Source organism: Scylla paramamosain, unplaced genomic scaffold, assembly GCF_035594125.1.
Source record: "Scylla paramamosain isolate STU-SP2022 unplaced genomic scaffold, ASM3559412v1 Contig2, whole genome shotgun sequence".
NCBI lineage: Eukaryota > Metazoa > Arthropoda > Malacostraca > Decapoda > Portunidae > Scylla > Scylla paramamosain.
Window position 1 is genome coordinate 3,285,001 of NW_026973667.1, and position 21,601 is coordinate 3,306,601.

At 43.8% G+C, this 21,601-nt stretch overlaps 3 protein-coding genes across 6 annotated transcripts in view; all 3 read right to left on the bottom strand.

Moving 5' to 3' along the window:
- LOC135095968 (homocysteine S-methyltransferase YbgG-like) overlaps nt 1–3,047 on the bottom strand; it is a 5,100-nt gene extending 2,053 nt beyond the window's left edge. The window contains exons 1-5 of one of the 3 annotated variants that reach the window (XM_063997119.1): nt 2,178–3,043; nt 1,667–1,894; nt 1,244–1,376; nt 976–1,159; nt 144–406 (exon numbers count right to left, since the gene is read on the bottom strand). In XM_063997119.1, the coding sequence (XP_063853189.1) occupies nt 144–406; nt 976–1,159; nt 1,244–1,375 (579 nt within the window). In that variant the 5' untranslated portion in view covers nt 1,376; nt 1,667–1,894; nt 2,178–3,043. Of the gene's footprint in view, nt 1–143; nt 407–975; nt 1,160–1,243; nt 1,377–1,666; nt 1,910–2,177 lie in introns of all 3 variants that reach the window. The other 2 variants (XM_063997120.1, XM_063997122.1) reach the window with 2 other exon arrangements.
- Nucleotides 3,048–4,163: 1,116 nt separating this feature from the next.
- On the bottom strand, nt 4,164–8,214 carry LOC135095934 (zinc finger protein 892-like). Its single transcript, XM_063997083.1, has 4 exons — nt 8,159–8,214; nt 7,915–7,940; nt 5,463–5,564; nt 4,164–5,206 (listed from the first exon to the last, which is right to left on the bottom strand). Exons 1-4 carry the CDS (start codon nt 8,212–8,214, stop codon nt 4,272–4,274), a joined length of 1,119 nt encoding a protein of 372 aa, XP_063853153.1. The 3' UTR covers nt 4,164–4,271.
- A 5,041-nt stretch (nt 8,215–13,255) lies between these two features.
- Nucleotides 13,256–21,554, bottom strand: LOC135095970 (zinc finger protein 33B-like). 2 transcript variants are annotated; one of them, XM_063997125.1, is made up of 4 exons: nt 20,938–21,554; nt 19,414–19,892; nt 16,808–16,909; nt 13,256–16,599 (listed from the first exon to the last, which is right to left on the bottom strand). In XM_063997125.1, exons 1-2 carry the CDS (start codon nt 21,520–21,522, stop codon nt 19,773–19,775), a joined length of 705 nt encoding a protein of 234 aa, XP_063853195.1. In that variant the 5' UTR covers nt 21,523–21,554; the 3' UTR covers nt 13,256–16,599; nt 16,808–16,909; nt 19,414–19,772. The 2 variants fall into 2 exon arrangements, with proteins under 2 accessions (XP_063853195.1, XP_063853194.1); XM_063997124.1 differs by lacking the exon at nt 20,938–21,554 and having other exon boundaries at nt 19,414–20,113.
- Nucleotides 21,555–21,601: the final 47 nt, after the last annotated feature.

The window sequence follows — 21,601 nt, forward strand, 5'->3', positions numbered from 1 at the left end:
GAGAGAGAGAGAGAATTTATCAGTACATATATATATCAGAATTTGCAAATTTTAAATACTACTCCTACTACTGCTACTGCTACAACAACAACAAACATACATACAAATACCCTATGACCACCACCACCACCACCACCACCCACCTTACAGGAGAAGGTGACCCAAGCCTTTAAATCAGGAAACTCTCGCAGAAGCCCCAGGAGTGCCAAGGCCTCAGACAGTGCTGGCAGGGTCTCCAGTGCCACCAGCTGCAGCCCTGCCCCTGCCAATGCCTCCAAGCGTGGTCGGTGCCAGGTCGCGAGGTCACATTGGGTCACAGAGGGAATGTATGACCCTGTGTACTCTGACCCATCTGCCTGGCATGCTCCATAGGGCCCTACTGACCCTGCAACGACCTTTGGGTGACCTGGATGAAATTAAGTTTGGTTTGGTTAGGTTTAGTAAGTAGTAGTAGTAGTAGTAGTAGTAGTAGTAGTAGTAGTAGTAGTAGTAGTAGTAGTAGTAGTAGTAGTAGTAGTAGTAGTAGTTCATAAATTATTATCATATATCTTACAACTCTTAAAAGCAACCTGGTTTAAGACAGAGATAGAAATGAATACTTAAGTGGAAGTCAGTCAGTCAGTCAGTTAGCCAGTCAGTCAGTTAGCCAGTCAGTCAGTCAGTCAGTCAGTCAGTCAGTCAGTCAGTCAGTCAGCCAGCCAGCCAGCCAGCCAGTCAGTCAGTCAGTCAGTCAGTCAGTCACCCAGCCAGCCAGTCAGTCTCCTTTCCCTCTCTTTCTCTATCTCATCTTCTCTTTTCTCAATTTCCTGTTTTCCTTCCTATCTTCTCTTCATATCCTCATTCCTTTCTCCTCCTCCTCTTCCTCCTTACTTTCTTCCCTCTCCCTTCTATCATCCCTTCTCCTCATTTCCTTTAATGTTCTTCCATCTTTCCTTCTCATCCCTGTTTGTCTTCCTTCCTCCTCCTCCTCCTCACCTTCAGTTCCTCTCTTCCCCTCAAACTCCTGTACAGCTTCGAGTGCCAGAGTGGCAGAACGTTCAATAAGTGCCAGTGCCTCCTTCTGTGTGGTGCCAAGGTGCTGCTGAAAACCTGGCACACTGCTCTGGTAACTGCCACACACCACCACCTCTGCTCCTGCTTCTAAAAATAATGTGTGTACCTGTGGAGTGAGAGAGAGAAAGAGAGAGAGAGAAGGTTAGAGGATATAAATCAAATAATCAATGCAATTTCTAACCTTACACACCTTTTTAATGGCGCTTGGGTGTGTTGCCAGCAGCCGAGCACTCCACAATGGGTCGCCATCCACCTCGTACCCCTCAGCCTGCAGTGTGGAAGCCAGCCCGCCATCCACCACTGTATAATGGCTGCCTAACATCCTGTGTGTGGAGGGGAAGGAGTGGGTGAGAGATAGGACAATGAAATATATATATGATTGGGTCTCTCTCTCTCTCTCTCTCTCTCTCTCTCTCTCTCTCTCTCTCTCTCTCTCTCTCTCTCTCTCTTATCCTTGTCTCTTTCTTAACTGTTCTTCTCCTTGTCTTCCTCCTCTCTTCTTTCATTGCAGTCATTACTTCTCTCTCTCTCTCTCTCTCTCTCTCTCTCTAATAATAACAATGCAAAATATCCTCTCTCTCTCTCTCTCTCTCTCTCTCTCTCTCTCTCTCACCTTAATACTCCAGTACTGCCCGTCTCCGCCGCCTGACACACGCACCCAAACACGCCAGGGACCCCAAGACAGCCAGGCCCGTCAGCACCACTATTGCCGTCCAGTCCCCAAAATCGTAGTGATGCTGAGAGAGACCGGCAGCTTCCACACGTGTTAGTAGTAGTGGTAGTAGTGGTAGTGGTGGTGTGTTTGACTGCCACTTCATACTGTACTTGTGGTTGTGGTGGTCTGGTGGAATGTTACCTGTTATTGAAGTTTGTTTTCTTAAGTTCGTCAGCTGCGCCTCCATTACTTTCCAAAGGCTCTAGTTGGTGTTTTTTGTGGTACTAGTGACTGACTAACATGATTTGTGCATTGCTGATGGGTGAACTTGTCTTAAGAACCCGGTTGGGAGTCTGTGGCCTTGGAAAACTTAGTCGGAGCAAAGTGTTTTTAATGGTTTTTGCGGTTCTATGACAGATTAACAAGATTTCTACGTTATTAACAGAGGAAACACTCTTGAGAACCTTACCTGTCAGAATAACACGCTCATCACCGCTACAACAAGTGATGGTGATGTATTTGCATGTAGATTTACGTGAGGATGCTGTGGCGAGGGAGAGATCCGATCGGTGGCGGCCATACAAATTATACAATCTTCGCAACGGCACTGTTTTGGTTCCACATTGTAGCGCGAATTTCAAATGTCAAGCACTCCACTGGGAACAATTATTTATTTATTTATTTATTTTTTTTACTTATGAATTTCCAGCCTTCCTGCGATTACAGTCAAGATACTAACTTATATAAGGAAAGAGGGGACATATAACAATTAAACACTATGGCTGTCGCGTACACTTGACTATTTGTTTCCGTTATTCTCATTGACATCGTTTCAATGTTGATTTTCTCAGTAACTTCCATTTTTTTTTATTTATGTGTTTATTTATTTTCTTCGCGGTTTTCTGTCGAGTGCTTCATTGCATTCAATTCACAGACAGAAATTTGGATTACTTTATGCTCAATATCTCCCTTTTTCACCACAACAGAAAGAATATGGGATAGATCATTAAAAATTTAAAGAGTTCATCAGACACATTAACAAACAATTATCGCCTAAACACGTGGAATTACTCAAGCAATCCAGGAAACAATCACCACACCCACCTATTGCGGCGGCTCACAAAATACTAAACAAAGGCGGTCACTGCGGCGATCCTTGCGGGACAAGCACGTTAAATCACAATCAAAATTAACGTCCGGCACACAGACAACACGGTTGGTGACACGACTGGATGGTGAGGAACACAAGGGCAGCCTTTCCCTTCCAGGACAAGGACTTGAGGAGGAAAGTCACCACCACGACAATTACACAGAAACTGTTAGCTGCTACACTTGTGTGCTCCCTCACCTGCAGAGAGAGAGAGAGAGAGAGAGAGAGAGAGAGAGAGAGAGAGAGAGAGAGAGAGAGAGAGAGAGAGAGAGAGAGAGAGAGAGAGAGAGAGAGAGAGAGAGAGAGAGAGAGAGAGAGAGAGAGAGAGAGAGAGAGAGAGAGAGAGAGAGAGAGAGAGAGAGAGAGAGAGAGAGAGAGAGAGAGAGAGAGAGAGAGAGAGAGAGAGAGAGAGAGAGAGAGAGAGAGAGAGAGAGAGAGAGAGAGAGAGAGAGAGAGAGAGAGAGAGAGAGAGAGAGAGAGAGAGAGAGAGAGAGAGAGAGAGAGAGAGAGAGAGAGAGAGAGAGAGAGAGAGAGAGAGAGAGGGGCAAAGATGGTGCCAGACTTAACATAACCTAACGTGTGAAGGAGAGACAAAAAGAAATGGAAACACAACACTTGAGGCAAGGAGAGAGAGGGGCTGCCTCACTACAATATATTCCTGTAGCTGAGGCCCTGTATACTACACCTGGTGAATACACAAACACTTGAGGCAAGGAGAGAGAGGGGCTGCCTCACTACAATATATTCCTGTAGCTGAGGCCCTGTATACTACACCTGGTGAATACACAAACACTTGAGGCAAGGAGAGAGAGGGGCTGCCTCACTACAATATATTCCTGTAGCTGAGGCCCTGTATACTACACCTGGTGAATACACAAACACTTGAGGCAAGGAGAGAGAGGGGCTGCCTCACTACAATATATTCCTGTAGCTGAGGCCCTGTATACTACACCTGGTGAATACACAAACAAAGGTTTACTGCACACACACATTTATTGAAAGTCACACCTGCACTGCCAACAAAACAAATGCTGGAGCCATGACTCCCCCACACCACCACCACCACCACCACCACACAAAACTGCTGGGGCCATGACTCCCCCACATCACCACCACCACCACCACCACACAAAACTGCTGGGGCCATGACTCCCCCACACCACCACCACCACCACCACCACACAAAACTGCTGGGGCAGTGACTCCCCCACACCACCACCACCACCACCACACAAAACTGCTGGGGCCATGACTCCCCCACACCACCACCACCACCACCACCACCACCACCACACAAAAATGCTGGGGCCATGACTCCCTCACAGCACACACAGGCACAGCCACCACCACCACCACCACCACCACCACCACCACAGGTACAGGTGTGGCCCCATGTGTCCACACACCACCACCTCAGAAGTGGATCTTCACGTGCTGGGCAATCTCACCCTTTGTCTTGAAACACTTGCCACAAACATCACACTCGAACTCCCTCACCCCAGTGTGTCTGAAGGCGTGTCGATTGAGACAAGAAATGGTAGGAAATCTTTTGCCACACTCATCACACTCATAATTTCTAACACCACTGTGTGTCAGGGTGTGTGTGGTGAGGTTAGACTTCTGGGTAAATTTCTTCCCACACTCATCACACTCATAATTTCTAACACCACTGTGTGTCAGGGTGTGTGAGGTGAGGGAAGACTTGTGGATAAATTTCTTCCCACACTCATCACACTCATAATTTCTAACACCACTGTGTGTCAGGGTGTGTGAGGTGAGGTGAGACTTGCGGATAAATTTCTTCCCACACTCATCACACTCATAATTTCTAATGCCACTGTGTGTCAGGGTGTGTCTCGTGAGGGAAGACTTACGGGTAAATTTTTTCCCACACTCATCACATTCATAATTTCTAACACCACTGTGTGTCAGGGTGTGTCTGATGAGGTGAAACTTTTGGATAAATTTCTTCCCACACTCACCACACTCATAATTTCTAACACCACTGTGTGTCAGGATGTGGTACTTAAGGCCTTGTCTGGATATAAAAGTTTTGTCACACTGCTGGCACTCAAACTTGCTCTCTCCTCTGTGGACAGAGCTGCCTGCCTCCAGGTGATTCTTGCCACCACACCTGCGCCTCCCCACACCTGAGGCTGGCTGCTGCTGCTGCTGCTGCTGCCGCTGTTGCCGCCGCCGCCGGCCGCTCATGCTGCTGCCCGGCCTCACGACCTCCACCGCAGCACCACTCCCGCCAGCACATGCCGCGTCCAGTCCTGCAGGGACCCTCGGGGAGGCCAGACAGCCGTCAGTGCCAGGCAGGGCGGCGGCCTGGATGCTGGCCTGGTCTGTGGAGCAGGGAAGAGTGGTGGCCATTACAAACTGTACCCACGTCTCAGAAAGAGCCATTTCTGCAAGCACTGACCAACGTGTTGCCGTCTTTGTCACTTGTGGGACGGGTCAAGTCACAAACCCTTCAGTAATTGTCAACTACACACACACACACACACACACACACACACACACACACACACACACACACACACACACACACACACACACACACACACACACACACACACACACACACAGAGACATACTCACAATAGGGGCAAGAATGGTACAGCCTCAGGAGTGAACCAGGGACATCTAAGCACAGTGCAGCACAGCGGTGCACAGGTCTCCCCTCTCTCTCACAGCAAGTGCCTGGAAGAGTGCATCACCTTGGGTCAGTGGTTCTTAACCTTTGGGTCACAGCCCAAAGTTGGGTCACCCACCCACACTTCACTGGGTCGTCAAGGACACAAACACAGTTTTTCCCCAGTATAGTTATTCAAAATGTTATTAGAGTATTAATGCTGTGTACAGAATACTTACTTTTCAAAATGTTATCACAGTATTAATGCTGTGTACAGAATACTTACTGTTCAAAATGTTATCACAGTATTAATGCTGTGTACAGAATACTTACTGTTCAAAATGTTATCACAGTATTAATGCTGTGTACAGAATACTTACTGTTCAAAATGTTATCACAGTATTAATGCTGTGTACAGAATACTTACTGTTCAAAATGTTATCACAGTATTAATGCTGTGTACAGCATACCTAACTCATTAACATCTAAGGCTAACCAAATCATGCACACAGACAATTTAACTGAGGTGGAGAGAGAGAGAGAGAGAGAGAGAGAGAGAGAGAGAGAGAGAGAGAGAGAGAGAGAGAGAGAGAGAGAGAGAGAGAGAGAGAGAGAGAGAGAGAGAGAGAGAGAGAGAAATCACATTCAACCCTGGCCTTTCAACATAATTTGAATTTAAATGGAGTGTTTGTGGGAACTGTCATTCCAACAGCAAGGTTAGTGGTGATGGGAATGAATTAAATTAGAGGGTAACAATCCACCGAAACAAGTGGATCCAGCAACGAGGGTCCGGGTGGAGCAGATTCACCACTCCGGAGCAAAGCGACATCATTCCCCTCAACCTCCACCTTACAGGCCTAACCAAACTAGCTAACTTAACCTAACTAAAGTAGCTAACCTAACCTAACCAAACCTAACCTAACCAAACCTAATTTAACCTAACCTAACCAAGACTAACTTAACCTAACCAAACTAGCTTAACCAAACGTAACTTAAACTTAACCTAACTAAACTAACCTAAATTAACCTAAACTAGCCAAATAAAACATAACCAAACTAACTTAACCTAACTAAACTACCTAACCTAACCAAACGTAACTTAACCAAACCTGCTCTCGTGCCCACGCTCTTGAATCTTCCGAGTTTTCCACCATCTGGCTACGACTACAGTGTCATTCTCATACTAAATTTATCTGTGCTGTATACCTCTCTCCTAACTCCTCTGACTATAAGAAATTCTTTGACTACTTAACTTCCAAAGTGGAGCACATTCTGACCCTTTTCCATTTTGCAGAGATCTCCATTCTTGGAGACTTCAATGTTCACCACCAGCTTTGGCTTTCCTCTCCCTTCACTGACCATCCTGGTGAACTAGCCTACAACTTTGCTATCCTCCATGACCTAGAGCAATTGGTGCAACACCCTACTCGTATTCCAGACCGTCTTGGAGATACGCCCAACATTCTTGACCTTTTCCTGACCTCTAATCCTTCTGCTTATGCTGTCACCCTTTCTTCTCCGTTGGGCTCCTCCAATCACAATCTCATATCTTTATCTTGTCTTATCACTCCAATCACTGCCTGCTTCTGTATTTCCATCTTCCTATGACTTGAATTCCTTCAAGTGGGAGGTTTCAAGACATTTATCCACCAATTTTTGACCACTGCTTTCACCCTTTTATGGGACTGGCATTTCAGTGGGCATTTTTTTTTATTAGATTTTTGTTGCCCTTGGCCAGTATCCTTCCTACATAAAAAAAAAAAAAAAAACTAACCACACAAACCAAACTAACTTAACCTAACCTAACTAAAGTCACCTAACCTAACTGGCAAGGCAGAGAAATGAATAAGAAGTGGTCACCTTGTTTCTCTTCACAAAATGTGGCGGTGCGCTGGAAATAATGGCAGCAACACCCACCGCGGACAGACTTCTCCCTCGCACTAAATCAAATATTTCAAATTGAGCGCTTCTCCCTCCTCAGGATGAAGTAAAGCGCTGTCATTGGATAAATTAATCCCTCATGTTTTAAATGGCCAGCAGCTGCATTCTCAAACAAAGGAACCAATCACCGTGAACAATTTCACGCTTGCCAACAGATGTGACATACACACGCACGAACGAACACCCCCTCACCAGGGTAGACCAGTGCCCTTCTCTGATAAGAAGGGTAAGGAAAGCCACGTTAATACTGGGGAAACAGTAAAATACCGTAAGGTTTGGCGCACCTGCAGATCCGCGCTGCCCTTACATTCATCTGAAATAACCTCTATCTGTCTATTCATATGTCAAGAAAGGGTAGCCATCCAAATGAGTCAAGCCGGTGAGTGAGTCCAAACATCTCCCGTGTTTTCCTCTTTCCGCAACTTCCTCCCTCAGTGGGGAAATAAGAAAAGTTTGTTGTCCCGTCCCCCCGCCCACCCCTAGAGTACTTATCAGCCAGCCTTCTGCCAGTGACCCTTTATATGTCAGATGTAAACTTGAACACGGCTAGTGAAGGTTAGGCTGAGGCAGGAGCAGATATTCTACACATTAACCAAAATCCAAACACACGAGATCCCTGAAGTTCTCCCTAAACACACCGCTCCCTCCCCTTCTGTTTCTTGTGGTGGTAACAGCGTCCATTCTTGCCATTTTAAGGCGATTTTTGGCCAGACACACTCACCTGGACTTCCTTTCCCTCACTTCTACTAGTAATTTTGGTGTGGGCGCCGCGTTCATGAGAATTTTGGTGTTTTTTGGTCAATGTTTACACGTGCAACTTCAAACCTTCCTTCGGGACGCCATGAGATTCTGTTAGGCTCGTTTATTATTCAGCGATGCCAGATTGTTTTGGCCATATTGTCGTACTACACAGGTTGAAATTATTGTACTTGTGGTAAAATTATCGTTCATATGTAATTATTCCGAATATTATGCAAAACTGCCACTTTCCAAATACAGCAGAATTTAGGTTTTATATATATATATATATATATATATATATATATATATATATATATATATATATATATATATATATATATATATATATATATATATATATATATATATATATATACTCGTATATATATATATATATATATATATATATATATATATATATATATATATATATATATATATATATATATATATATATATATATATATATATATATATATAATATATATATATATATATATATATATATATATATATATATATATATAGAGAGAGAGAGAGAGAGAGAGAGAGAGAGAGAGAGAGAGAGAGAGAGAGAGAGAGAGAGAGAGAGAGAGAGAGAGAGAGAGAGAGAGAGAGAGAGAGAGAGAGAGTAATGAAAAAAACAATGCCCTTAACAAACAAAACACTTTCCTAAATACATTTTTTTTTTTTTTTTATGTAGGAAGGATACTGGCCAAGGGCAACAAAAATCTAATAAAAAAAAATGCCCACTGAAATGCCAGTCCCTAAAAGGGTCAAAGCAGTGGTCAAAAATTGGTGGATAAGTGTCTTGAAACCTCCCTCTTGAAGGAATTCAAGTCATAGGAAGGTGGAAATACAGAAGCAGGCAAGGAGTTCCAGAGTTTACCAGAGAAAGGGATGAATGATTGAGAATACTGGTTAACTCTTGCGTTAGAGAGGTGGACAGAATAGGAGTGAGAGAAAGAAGAAAGTCTTGTGCAGCGAGGCCGCGGAAGGAGGGGAGGCATGCAGTTAGCAAGATCAGAAGAGCAGTTAGCATGAAAATAGCGGTAGAAGACAGCTAGAGATGCAACATTGCGGCGGTGAGAGAGAGGCTGAAGACAGTCAGTTAGAGGAGGGGAGTTGATGAGACGAAAAGCTTTTGATTCCACCCTGTCTAGAACAGCAGTATGAGTGGAACCCCCCCAGACATGTGAAGCATACTCCATACATGGACGGATAAGGCCCTTGTACAGAGTTAGCAGCTGGGGGGGTGACAAAAACTGGCGGAGACGTCTCAGAATACCTAACTTCATAGAAGCTGTTTTAGCTAGAGATGAGATGTGAAGTTTCCAGTTCAGATTATAAGTAAAGGACAGACCGAGGATGTTCAGTGTAGAAGAGGGAGACAGTTGAGTGTCATTGAAGAAGAGGGGATAGTTGTCTGGAAGATTGTGTCGAGTTGATAGGTGGAGGAATTGAGTTTTTGAGGCATTGAACAATACCAAGTTTGCTCTGCCCCAATCAGAAATTTTAGAAAGATCAGAAGTCAGGCGTTCTGTGGCTTCCCTGCGTGATATGTTTACCTCCTGAAGGGTTGGACGTCTATGAAAAGACGTGGAAAAGTGCAGGGTGGTATCATCAGCATAGGAGTGGATAGGACAAGAAGTTTGGTTTAAAAGATCATTAATGAATAATAAGAAGAGAGTGGGTGACAGGACAGAACCCTGAGGAACACCACTGTTAATAGATTTAGGAGAAGAACAGTGACCGTCTACCACAGCAGCAATAGAACGGTCAGAAAGGAAACTTGAGATGAAGTTACAGAGAGAAGGATAGAAACCGTAGGAGGGTAGTTTGGAAATCAAAGCTTTGTGCCAGACTCTATCAAAGGCTTTTGATATGTCCAAGGCAACAGCAAAAGTTTCACCAAAGTCTCTAAAAGAGGATGACCAAGACTCAGTAAGGAAAGCCAGAAGATCACCAGTAGAGCGGCCTTGACGGAACCCATACTGGCGATCAGATAGAAGGTTGTGAAGTGATAGATGTTTAAGAATCTTCCTGTTGAGGATAGATTCAAAAACTTTAGATAAGCAGGAAATTAAAGCAATAGGACGGTAGTTTGAGGGATTAGAGCGGTCACCCTTTTTAGGAACAGGTTGAATGTAGGCAAACTTCCAGCAAGAAGGAAAGGTAGATGTTGACAGACAGAGCTGAAAGAGTTTGACTAGGCAAGGTGCAAGCACGGAGGCACAGTTTCGGAGAACAATAGGAGGGACCCCATCAGGTCCATAAGCCTTCTGAGGGTTTAGGCCAGCGAGGGCATGGAAAACATCATTACGAAGAATTTTAATACGAGGCATGAAGTAGTCAGAGGGTGGAGGAGAGGGAGCAACAAGCCCAGAAGCGTCCAAGGTAGAGTTTTTAGCAAAGGTTTGAGCAAAGAGTTCAGCTTTAGAAATAGATGTGATAGCAGTGGTGCCATCTGGTTGAAGTAGAGGAGGGAAAGAAGAAGAAGCAAAGTTATTGGAGATATTTTTGGCTAGATGCCAGAAATCATGAGGGGAGTTAGATCTTGAAAGGTTTTGACATTTTCTGTTAATGAAGGAGTTTTTGGCTAGTTGGAGAACAGACTTGGCATGGTTCCGGGCAGAAATATAAAGTGCATGAGATTCTGGTGAAGGAAGGCTTAAGTACCTTTTGTGGGCCACCTCTCTATCATGTATAGCACGAGAACATATCATATCATTAATAATTGGAGAAAAACTACAGGACACTTCGTTAAGTTGTTTACTTACTATGTAGGAGATTACTGGTCTTGTTCTTCTATATATACATCCGGCACGTCGTCAGCAGCCCCGGCACTCTCTTCATTGGAGGAATATAGCACGCTTGATGTCATGTTTTTTATCATTGACTTTGATTGATGGCTTGAAGGTCGTACAGTCACTGCTGGATGTGGAAGCAACACACTGCTTCGCTAGGATGATGTCTCTTACGGTTTCTGTTATTAGCTTATTTCTGTCTTTTGTTTTCACACGGTTTACACTAGAGAAGCAGCGCTCACAGTCAGCATTAGCATGAGGCAAAGAAAGACATCCTAGTGAAAAGTCTGAAACAAGCTTAAACTTGGGGTTTCCATCACTATCCTCCAGAGTTTTTATGGCACACCAAAATTTATCAGGCTGGTTGTAATTGCTTTTGTCTACTTTTTCGCCATGTTGGTAATGGATTCAGGCAGATCTTCTACGGCAAGCCTCTTCCACTCATCGTCCAGTTGCTGGAGGGTAGAATCATCGTGGGCAATGATTCGGAGAAGGTGTGTCGCGAGGGGCACCAAACTTTGCTCTTGCACTTTGCCCTGGATGCCTAGAACACTGGCTGGCTCCAGCATGTGCATTCTTGAAAGGACTTCATCTGCGAAATTAAATCTCTTCCTGATCTGTTCTGCTGCTACTATCAAAAATAATCTGCAGTGGAAGCGAAACTCATACATTTCATTTTTTTTTTTTTTTTGCTTGCTTAATTCTGGATTGTCTGTTACTGTTTTTAAGACAGATGCACCCAAATACACCTTCTCTAGCATCAGGAACTCACGTTGATATCTTGGATCAACTTTTGAAAGCATGGTTTTCACAATGTATTCATGGTTCATGTACATCAGTAGCAATTCTTTATATAAATTACAAACTTGCCTGTGCAATTCAGTTATGACCACTCTTTCACTTTGAAATAAAAGGTTCAGCTTTTTGGTAATACTTTGGTAATACTGAAGAAAGGAAGCAGTAGTAGAGCCTGATAAATTTAATTCAGTAAACAACATCTGAAGAGGGCCCCACTGCTCAAGCATCCTTTTCACAACAGCCGTGTAGGAAAGCCAGCGCGTTCTACATGGCAATAAAATCCTAAGCTTTTGAGCCCCAGCAAACTCTTGAAATTGTACAAATTGTGCCAATCGTTTTGAAGAGTTCTTGAATGTGTTGTGGACATCATGAGCTAGTTGTTCAATAGCATCAGGTAATTGTTTGCATGCTTCAGAGGCACATATATGGGCAGAATGGCACACACATTTCATAATAAAGATTCCTGGGCAAAGTTCCTTTAACCTGCTACTCACAGAGTTATTAGGCCCCATCATAGTGCTGCATCCATCAGAACCAAAGCCAATGATATTACAAGTAGGTATACCATTTTCAGTAAATGTTTTCATTATCTCTGAAAACAACCTGGCAGCTGTAGCACCTTCATTAGCTTTACTAGGATCACTACTAAATAATGGCACTAAATCCCAAAATTTGGTGACAACAGCATTTCCTTCAACCACTCTTACCATGATGCATAAATTCTGACAGACCGATATATCTGTGGATTCATCCACAAGAATGCTCAACTTGTTCTGCTTCAAGATGTTAATGAGCTCTTGTTTGTGAGAGTGTGCCATAACATTACCACACACTCTTTGACATTTTGTTCTTTTCATTTTCAATTCCTTTGCAATAGCGGAGTCAGAGAAGCAACCTTTCAGGACTTCACACAGATGATCGGCCACACGGAAACTTATATTGTGTTCCACCATAAATGCAGTAAGCCTTATTTCAGCAGCCTTAACAGAATCACTTTTACTAGTTTCATTATCACCACGTGCACTTGTAAATGACTCCATAAATATTTTGGATGAGGATGGCGCACACATTTTCTTGTGCTTTGCAGTGTTTTCGTGCAACTTGAGAGTTGTGAGCTGGACGGTTATTTCAACACTGCAAATAAGGCACATGGCCTTACAAGCATCCTTCTTTGCAGGCCCCACCCACGGAAACTGTTTGTCCCACTCGGGCCTATATTTCTGTTTCCGTCTCGCTTTTTTCGCCACTGCACCACATGCCTCCTCTCTCTCCTTTCCTTTCTCTTCAGACATTTTTAACGAAAACTGAAAGTCCTGTCCTGCGTCGCGACGCGCGAGACTGACGACTGACTGACGACTACGAGACTATGGGACGGGGACTCGGGGAGCGGACGGACTGGTCGCAGACAAGAACGAGACTTGTTGTTCACCCGTATGGTGAGACTTGTCTCGTAAGGAAAGCAATACATCTGCCACTTTCAGGTTTTTATTTTGCTATTCAAATTTATATAAGAAATTTTGCATTACCTGATATTAATAACATTAATTTTCACTCAAATTATTGTATATTTCATAAAAATATCGTACGAATTCCCAAATTATCGTATTATCGTATGAGTACAATTGCACATCGTACACGGGCAAAAATTTTTGTACTTGTACAATAATTATCGTACGATTGGCAACACTGCTCGTACTCTGTCCACTTTATTTATTTACTTTGGATGACATGTTCAGTGTTTTATTTGTTATTTGTGTCTCTAAATTATGGAGGATATTTCCAGAGGTTTAATTTTGATGTGGCTGGAGTTTTTTTTTTTTTATTATGTATGTATTCATTTTGTTTATTTACTTGCATACATTACTGTAAAATTATCAACGAAAATACAATGCTAATTCCTTTTTTGTCTCATTAATACAAGCAATTATATACACAATGCTCATATTCATGCAAATAAACGAGAAAAAGGCGAAGTGAAAGCCAAAAGACGAGCCAGAGTGACGGTGCCCACCAAGTCTTACAAGCACATCACAAACCATGGGGGAAGTGGTCAGGGATGCAACACTGACAGATTTACAGGCCAGGAAAGCGTTTGGCGAGAAGCAACATGCATTCACACAGGGAGGGTTAAGTCTGACCAACCTGCCAGGAAAGTGTTTGGCGAGAAGCAACATGCATTCACACAGGGAGGGTTAAGTCTGACTAACCAGCCTGTCCCCTTCCCTGTGACACGACACAGGAGCACCAGAAACAATGCGTCAGGTCTTTATAAGCAGCTACAACGAAGTTTCCAATGAAAAATATATATATTTTGCAATTTCTTTCCAGCTGAAATCCTTCCATTGGTACAGCTGGCATGCCATGCACATTGTCTCCAGGGACTCCTTCACTGCCTCAATACTCCTTCCATTGGTACACCTGGCACGCCATGCACATTGTCTCCAGGGACTCCTTCACTGCCTCAATACTCCTTCCATTGGTACAGCTGGCACGCCATGCACATTGTCTCCAGGGACTCCTTCACTGCCTCAATACTCCTTCCATTGGTACACCTGGCATGCCATGCACATTGTCTCCAGGGACTCCTTCACTGCCTCAATACTCCTTCCATTGGTACAGCTGGCACACCATGCACATTGTCTCCAGGGACTCCTTCACTGCCTCAATACTCCTTCCATTGATACAGCTGGCACACCATGCACATTGTCTCCAGGGACTCCTTCACTGCCTCAATACTCCTTCCATTGCTACAGCTGGCACGCCATGCACATTGTCTCCAGGCAGCGTGGTTTTGCCACCCCGTGACACTGGCTTTTCTTATTATTATTTAGTTATTTTCTTTTATGTAAGAGGGCTGTTGGAAAAGCACAACAAAAAAATTGAATAAAAAAGCCAACTTAATGCCAGTTCCTGTAGAGGAGCCAAATAAAATGAGAATAATAAAAATAGATAAATAAAACGATGTCTTGAGCCCCCCCCTCGTTGAAAGACTTGAAGCCATTGGAAGGAAGAAATGCAGAAGCAGGCAGGGAGTTCCACAGTTTACCTGAGAAAGGAAAGAATGAACGAGAACACTGGTTAACTCTTGGTGTTGTCTCGCCTGCCCTCTCACCCTCCCCCTTCACGCACACCACGACCACCGCAAGCCTTTCACGACATTCTAGGGTGGCCTGTGCACTCTGCCGCCTTCTCTCATGACAGAGCTGCCTACATCTATCTTTTCTCCTCTTACATTCCTCTCCTTCCTATACACAAAGACTCCTGCTCCTCCTCCTCCTCCATCATGAACGTTCTGTGCCTCTCCAATCATCACCTGCTCACCACCATGCACGTGCACGCCCTCCTTTGAATGTCTCACTTGGCATCATCACCACCACCACCACCACCACCACCACCACCACCACCACCACCACCACCACCACCACCACCACAGGTACAGGTGTGGCCCCATGTGTCCACACACCACCACCTCAGAAGTGGATCTTCACGTGCCTGGCAATATCAGCCTTTGTCTTGAAACACTTGCCACAAACATCACACTCGAACTCCCTCACCCCAGTGTGTCTGAAGGCGTGTTCATTGAGACGAGAAATGGTAGGAAATCTTTTGCCACACTCATCACACTCATAATTTCTAACAGCACTGTGTATCAGGGTGTGTGTGGTAAGGTTAGACTTGTGGGTAAATTTCTTCCCACACTCATCACACTCATAATTTTTAACATCACTGTGTGTCAGGGTGTGTGTGTTGAGGGAAGACTTCCAGATAAATTTCTTCCCACACTCATCACACTCATAATTTCTAACACCACTGTGTGTCAGGGTGTGTGTGTTGAAGGAAGACTTGTGGGTAAATTTCTTCCCACACTCATCACACTCATAATTTTTAACACCACTGTGTGTCAGGGTGTGTGTGGTGAGGGAAGACTTTTGGGGAAATTTCTTCCCACACTCACCACACTCATAATTTTTAACACCACTGTGTGTCAGGGTGTGTGTGGTGAGGGAAGATTTTTGGGTAAATTTCTTCCCACACTCACCACACTCATAATTTTTAACACCACTGTGTGTGAGGGTGTGTACGGTGAGGTAAGACTTGAGGGTAAATTTCTTCCCACACTCACCACACTCATAATTTCTAACACCACTGTGTGTCAGGGTGTGTGTGGTGAGGGAAGACTTGTGGGTAAATTTCTTCCCACACTCACCACACTCATAATTTCTAACACCACTGTGTGTCAGCGTGTGTGAGATGAGGTGACACTTTTGGGTAAATTTCTTCCCACACTTATCACACTCATAATTTCTAACACCACTGTGTGTCAGGATGTGTGTGGTGAGGGAAGACTTGTGGATAAATTTCTTGCCACACTCATCACACTCATAATTTCTAACACCACTGTGTGTCAGGGTGTGTCTGGTGAGGGAAGACTTTTGGGTAAATTTCTTCCCACACTCACCACACTCATAATTTCTAACACCACTGTGTGTCAGGGTGTGGTACTTAAGGCCTTGTCTGGATACAAAAGTTTTGTCACACTGCTGGCACTCAAACTTGCTCTCTCCTCTGTGGACAGAGCTGCCTGCCTCCAGGTGATTCTTGCCACCACACCTGCGCCTCCCCACACCTGAGGCTTGCTGATGCTGCTGCCGCTGTTGCCGCCGCCGCCGGCCGCTCATGCTGTTGCCCGGCCTCACGACCTCCACCGCAGCACCACTCCCGCCAGCACACGCCGCGTCCAGTCCTGCAGGGTCCCTCGGGGAGGCCAGACAGCCGTCAGTGCCAGGCAGGGCGGCGGCCTGGATGCTGGCTTGGTCTGTGGAGCAGGGAAGAGTGGCAGCCATTACAAACTGTACCAACGTCTCAGAAAGAGCCATTTCTGCAAGCACCGACCAACGTGATGCCGTCTTTGTCACTTGTGGGACGGGTCAAGTCACAAACCCTTCAGTAATTGTCAACTACACACACACACACACACACACACACACACACACACACACACACACACACAGAGACATACTCACAATAGGGGCAAGAATGGTACAGCCTCAGGAGTGAACCAGGGACATCTAAGCACAGTGCAGCACAGCGGTGCACAGGTCTCCCCTCTCTCTCACAGCAAGTGCCTGGAAGAGTGCATCACCTTGGGTCAGTGGTTCTTAACCCTTGGGTCACAGCCCAAAGTTGGGTCACCCACCCACACTTCACTGGGTCGTCAAGGACACAAACACAGTTTTTCCCCAGTATAGTTATTCAAAATGTTATTAGAGTATTAATGCTGTGTACAGAATACTTACTGTTCAAAATGTTATCACAGTATTAATGCTGTGTACAGAATACTTACTGTTCAAAATGTTATCACAGTATTAATGCTGTGTACAGAATACTTACTGTTCAAAATGTTATCACAGTATTAATGCTGTGTACAGAATACTTACTGTTCAAAATGTTATCAGAGTATTAATGCTGTGTACAGAATACTTACTGTTCAAAATGTTATCACAGTATTAATGCTGTGTACAGAATACTTACTGTTCAAAATGTTATCACAGTATTAATGCTGTGTACAGAATACTTACTGTTCAAAATGTTATCACAGTATTAATGCTGTGTACAGAATACTTACTGTTCAAAATGTTATCACAGTATTAATGCTGTGTATAGAATACTTACTGTTCAAAATGCTATCACAGTATTAATGCTGTGTACAGAATACCTAACTCATTAACTTCTAAGGCTAACCAAATCATGCACACAGACAATTTAACTGAGGTGGGAAAAAAAAAAAGATAAAAAAAAAAATGTCACATTTATCCCCGGCCTTTCAACATACTTTGAATTTAAAGCGAGTGTTTGTGGGAACTGTCATTCCAACAGCAAGGTTAGTGGTGATGGGAATGAATTAAATTAGAGGGTAACAATCCACCGCAACAAGTGGATCCAGCAACGAGGGTCCGGGTGGAGCAGATTCACCACTCCGGAGCAAAGCGACATCATTCCGCTCAACCTCCACCTTACAGGCCTAACCAAACTAGCTAACTTAACCTAACTAGCTAACCTAAGCTAACCAAACTTAATTTAACCTAACCAAACCAAGACTAACTTAACCTAACCAAACTAACTTAACCAAACCTAACTTAACCTAACTAACCTAACCTGACTAAATTAACCTAAACTAGCCAAATAAAACCTAACCAAACTAATTTAACCTAACTAAACTACCTAACGTAACCAAACGTAACTTAACCAAACCTAACCACACAAACCAAACTAACTTAACCTAACCTAACTAAAGTCACCTAACCTAACTGGCAAGGCAGAGAAATGAATAAGAAGTGGTCACCTTGTTTCTCTTCACAAAATGTGGCGGTGCGCTGGAAATAATGGCAGCAACACCCACCGCGGACAGACTTCTTCCTCGCACTAACTCAAATATTTCAAATTGAGCGCTTCTCCCTCCTGAGGATGAAGTAAAGCGCTGTCATTGGCTAAATTAATCCCTCATGTTTTAATTGGCCAGCAGCTGCATTCTCAAACAAAGGAACCAATCACTGTGAACAATTTCACGCTTGCCAACAGATGTGACATACACACGCACGAACGAACACCCCCTCACCAGGGTAGACCAGTGCCCTTCTCTGATAAGAAGGGTAAGGAAAGCCACGTTAATACTGGGGAAACAGTAAAATACCGTAAGGTTTGGCGCACCTGCAGATCCGCGCTGCCCTTACATTCATCTGAAATAACCTCTACCTGTCTATTCATATGTCAAGAAAGGGTAGCCATCCAGGTGAGTCAAGCAGGTGAGTGAGTCCAAACATCTCCCGTCTTTTCCTCTTTCCGCAACTTCCTCTCTCCGTGGGGAAATAAGTTTGTTGTCCCGTCCCCCCGCCCTCCCCTAGAGTACTTATCAGCCAGCCTTCTGCCAGTGACCCTTTATATGTCAGATGTAAACTTGAACACGCCTAGTGAAGGTCAGGCTGAGGCAGGAGCAGATATTCTACACATTAACCAAAATCCAAACACGAGATCCCCGAAGTTCTCCCTAAACACACCGCTCCCTCCCCTTCTGTTTCTTGTGGTGGTAACAGCGTCCATTCTTGCCATTTTAAGGCGATTTTTGGCCAGACACACTCACCTGGACTTCCTTTCCCTCACTTCTACTAGTAATTTTGGTGTGGGCGCCGCGTTCATGAGAATTTTGGTATTTTTTGGTCAATGTTTACACGTGCAATTTGAAACCCTCCTTCGGGACGCCATGAGATTCTGTTAGGCTCGTTTATTATACAGCGATGCCAGATTGTTTTGGCCATAATATCGTACTACACAGGTTGAAATTACTGTACTTCTGGTAAAATTATCGTACATATGTCATTATTCCAAATATTATGCAAAACTGCCACTTTCCAAATACAGCAGAATTTAGGTTTTATATATATATATATATATATAGAGAGAGAGAGAGAGAGAGAGAGAGAGAGAGAGAGAGAGAGAGAGAGAGAGAGAGAGAGAGAGAGAGAGAGAGAGAGAGAGAGAGAGAGAGAGAGAGTAATGAAAAGACAACAATGCCCTTAACAAACAAAACATTTTCCTAAATACTACAGGACACTTCGTTAAGATGTTTACTTACTATGTAGATTACTGGTCTTGTTCTTCTATATATACATCCGGCACGTTGTCAGCAGCCCCGGCACTCTTTTCATTGGAGGAATATAGCATGCTTGATGTCATGTTTTTTATCATTGACTTTGATTGATGGCTTGAAGGTCGTACAGTCACTGCTGGATGTGGAAGCAACACACTGCTTCGCTAGGATGATGTCTCTTACGGTTTCTGTTATTAGCTTATTTCTGTCTTTTGTTTTCACACGGTTTACACTAGAGAAGCAGCGCTCACAGTCAGCATTAGCATGAGGCAAAGAAAGACATCCTAGTGAAAAGTCTGAAACAAGCTTAAACTTGGGGTTTCCATCACTATCCTCCAGAGTTTTTATGGCACACCAAAATTTATCAGGCTGGTTGTAATTGCTTTTGTCCACTTTTTCGCCATGTTGGTAATGGATTCAGGCAGATCTTCTACGGCAAGCCTCTTCCACTCATCGTCCAGTTGCTGGAAGGTAGAATCATCGTGGGCAATGATTCGGGGAAGGTGTGTCGCGAGGGGCACCAAACTTTGCTCTTGCACTTTGCCCTGGATGCCTAGAACACTGGCTGGCTCCAGCATGTGCATTCTTGAAAGGACTTCATCTGCGAAATTAAATCTCTTCCTGATCTGTTCTGCTGCTACTATCAAAAATAATCTGCAGTGGAAGCGAAACTCATACATTTCCTTTTTTTGCTTGCTTAGTTCTGGATTGTCTGTTACTGTTTTTAAGACAGATGCACCCAAATACACCTGCTCTAGCATCAGGAACTCACGTTGATATCTTGGATCAACTTTTGAAAGCATGGTTTTCACAATGTATTCATGGTTCATGTACATCAGTAGCAATTCTTTATATAAATTACAAACTTGCCTGTGCAATTCAGTTATGACCACTCTTTCACTTTGAAATAAAAGGTTCAGCTTTTTGGTAATACTTTGGTAATACTGAAGAAAGGAAGCAGTAGTAAAGCCTGGTAAATTTAATTCAGTAAACAACATCTGAAGAGGGCCCCACTGCTCAAGCATCCTTTTCACAACAGCCGTGTAGGAAAGCCAGCGCGTTCTACATGGCAATAAAATCCTAAGCTTTTGAGCCCCAGCAAACTCTTGAAATTGTACAAATTGTGCCAATCGTTTTGAAGAGTTCTTGAATGTGTTGTGGACATCATGAGCTAGTTGTTCAATAGCATCAGGTAATTGTTTGCATGCTTCAGAGGCACATATATGGGCAGAATGGCACACACATTTCATAATAAAGATTCCTGGACAAAGTTCCTTTAACCTGCTACTGACAGAGTTATTAGGCCCCATCATAGTGCTGCATCCATCACAACCAAAGCCAATGATATTACAAGTACGTATATATACCATTTTCAGTAAATGTTTTCATTATCTCTGAAAACAACCTGGCAGCTGTAGCACCTTCATTAGCTTTACTAGGATCACTACTAAATAATGGCACTAAATCCCAAAATTTGGTGACAACAGCATTTCCTTCAACCACTCTTACCATGATGCATAAATTCTGACAGACCGATATATCTGTGGATTCATCCACAAGAATGCTCAACTTGTTCTGCTTCAAGATGTTAATGAGCTCTTGTTTGTGAGAGTGTGCCATAACATTACCACACACTCTTTGACATTTTGTTCTTTTCATTTTCAATTCCTTTGCAATAGCGGAGTCAGAGAAGCAACCTTTCAGGACTTCACACAGATGATCGGCCACACGGAAACTTATATTGTGTTCCACCATAAATGCAGTAAGCCTTATTTCAGCAGCCTTAACAGAATCACTTTTACTAGTTTCATTATCACCACGTGCACTTGTAAATGACTCCATAAATATTTTGGATGAGGATGGCGCACACATTTTCTTGTGCTTTGCAGTGTTTTCGTGCAACTTGAGAGTTGTGAGCTGGGCGGTTATTTCAACACTGCAAATAAGGCACATGGCCTTACAAGCATCCTTCTTTGCAGGCCCCACCCACGGAAACTGTTTGTCCCACTCGGGCCTATATTTCTGTTTCCGTCTCGCTTTTTTCGCCACTGCACCACATGCCTCCTCTCTCTCCTTTCCTTTCTCTTCAGACATTTTTAACGAAAACTGAAAGTCCTGTCCTGCGTCGCGACGCGCGAGACTGACGACTGACTGACGACTACGAGACTATGGG

Excerpts from the sequence above, each read along its gene's own strand:
- LOC135095934 (XM_063997083.1), bottom strand. The coding sequence starts at position 8,214 with ATGAACGCGGCGCCCACACCAAAATTACTAGTAGAAGTGAGGGAAAGG. Across the intron at positions 5,565-7,914 it reads GGCTGATAAGTACTCTAGGG|GCACTTGCTGTGAGAGAGAG; the intron begins GTGGGCGGGGGG and ends GCACTCTTCCAG. Across the intron at positions 5,207-5,462 it reads GTACCATTCTTGCCCCTATT|ACCAGGCCAGCATCCAGGCC; the intron begins GTGAGTATGTCT and ends CCTGCTCCACAG.
- LOC135095970 (XM_063997124.1), bottom strand. The coding sequence starts at position 16,462 with ATGAGCGGCCGGCGGCGGCGGCAACAGCGGCAGCAGCATCAGCAAGCC.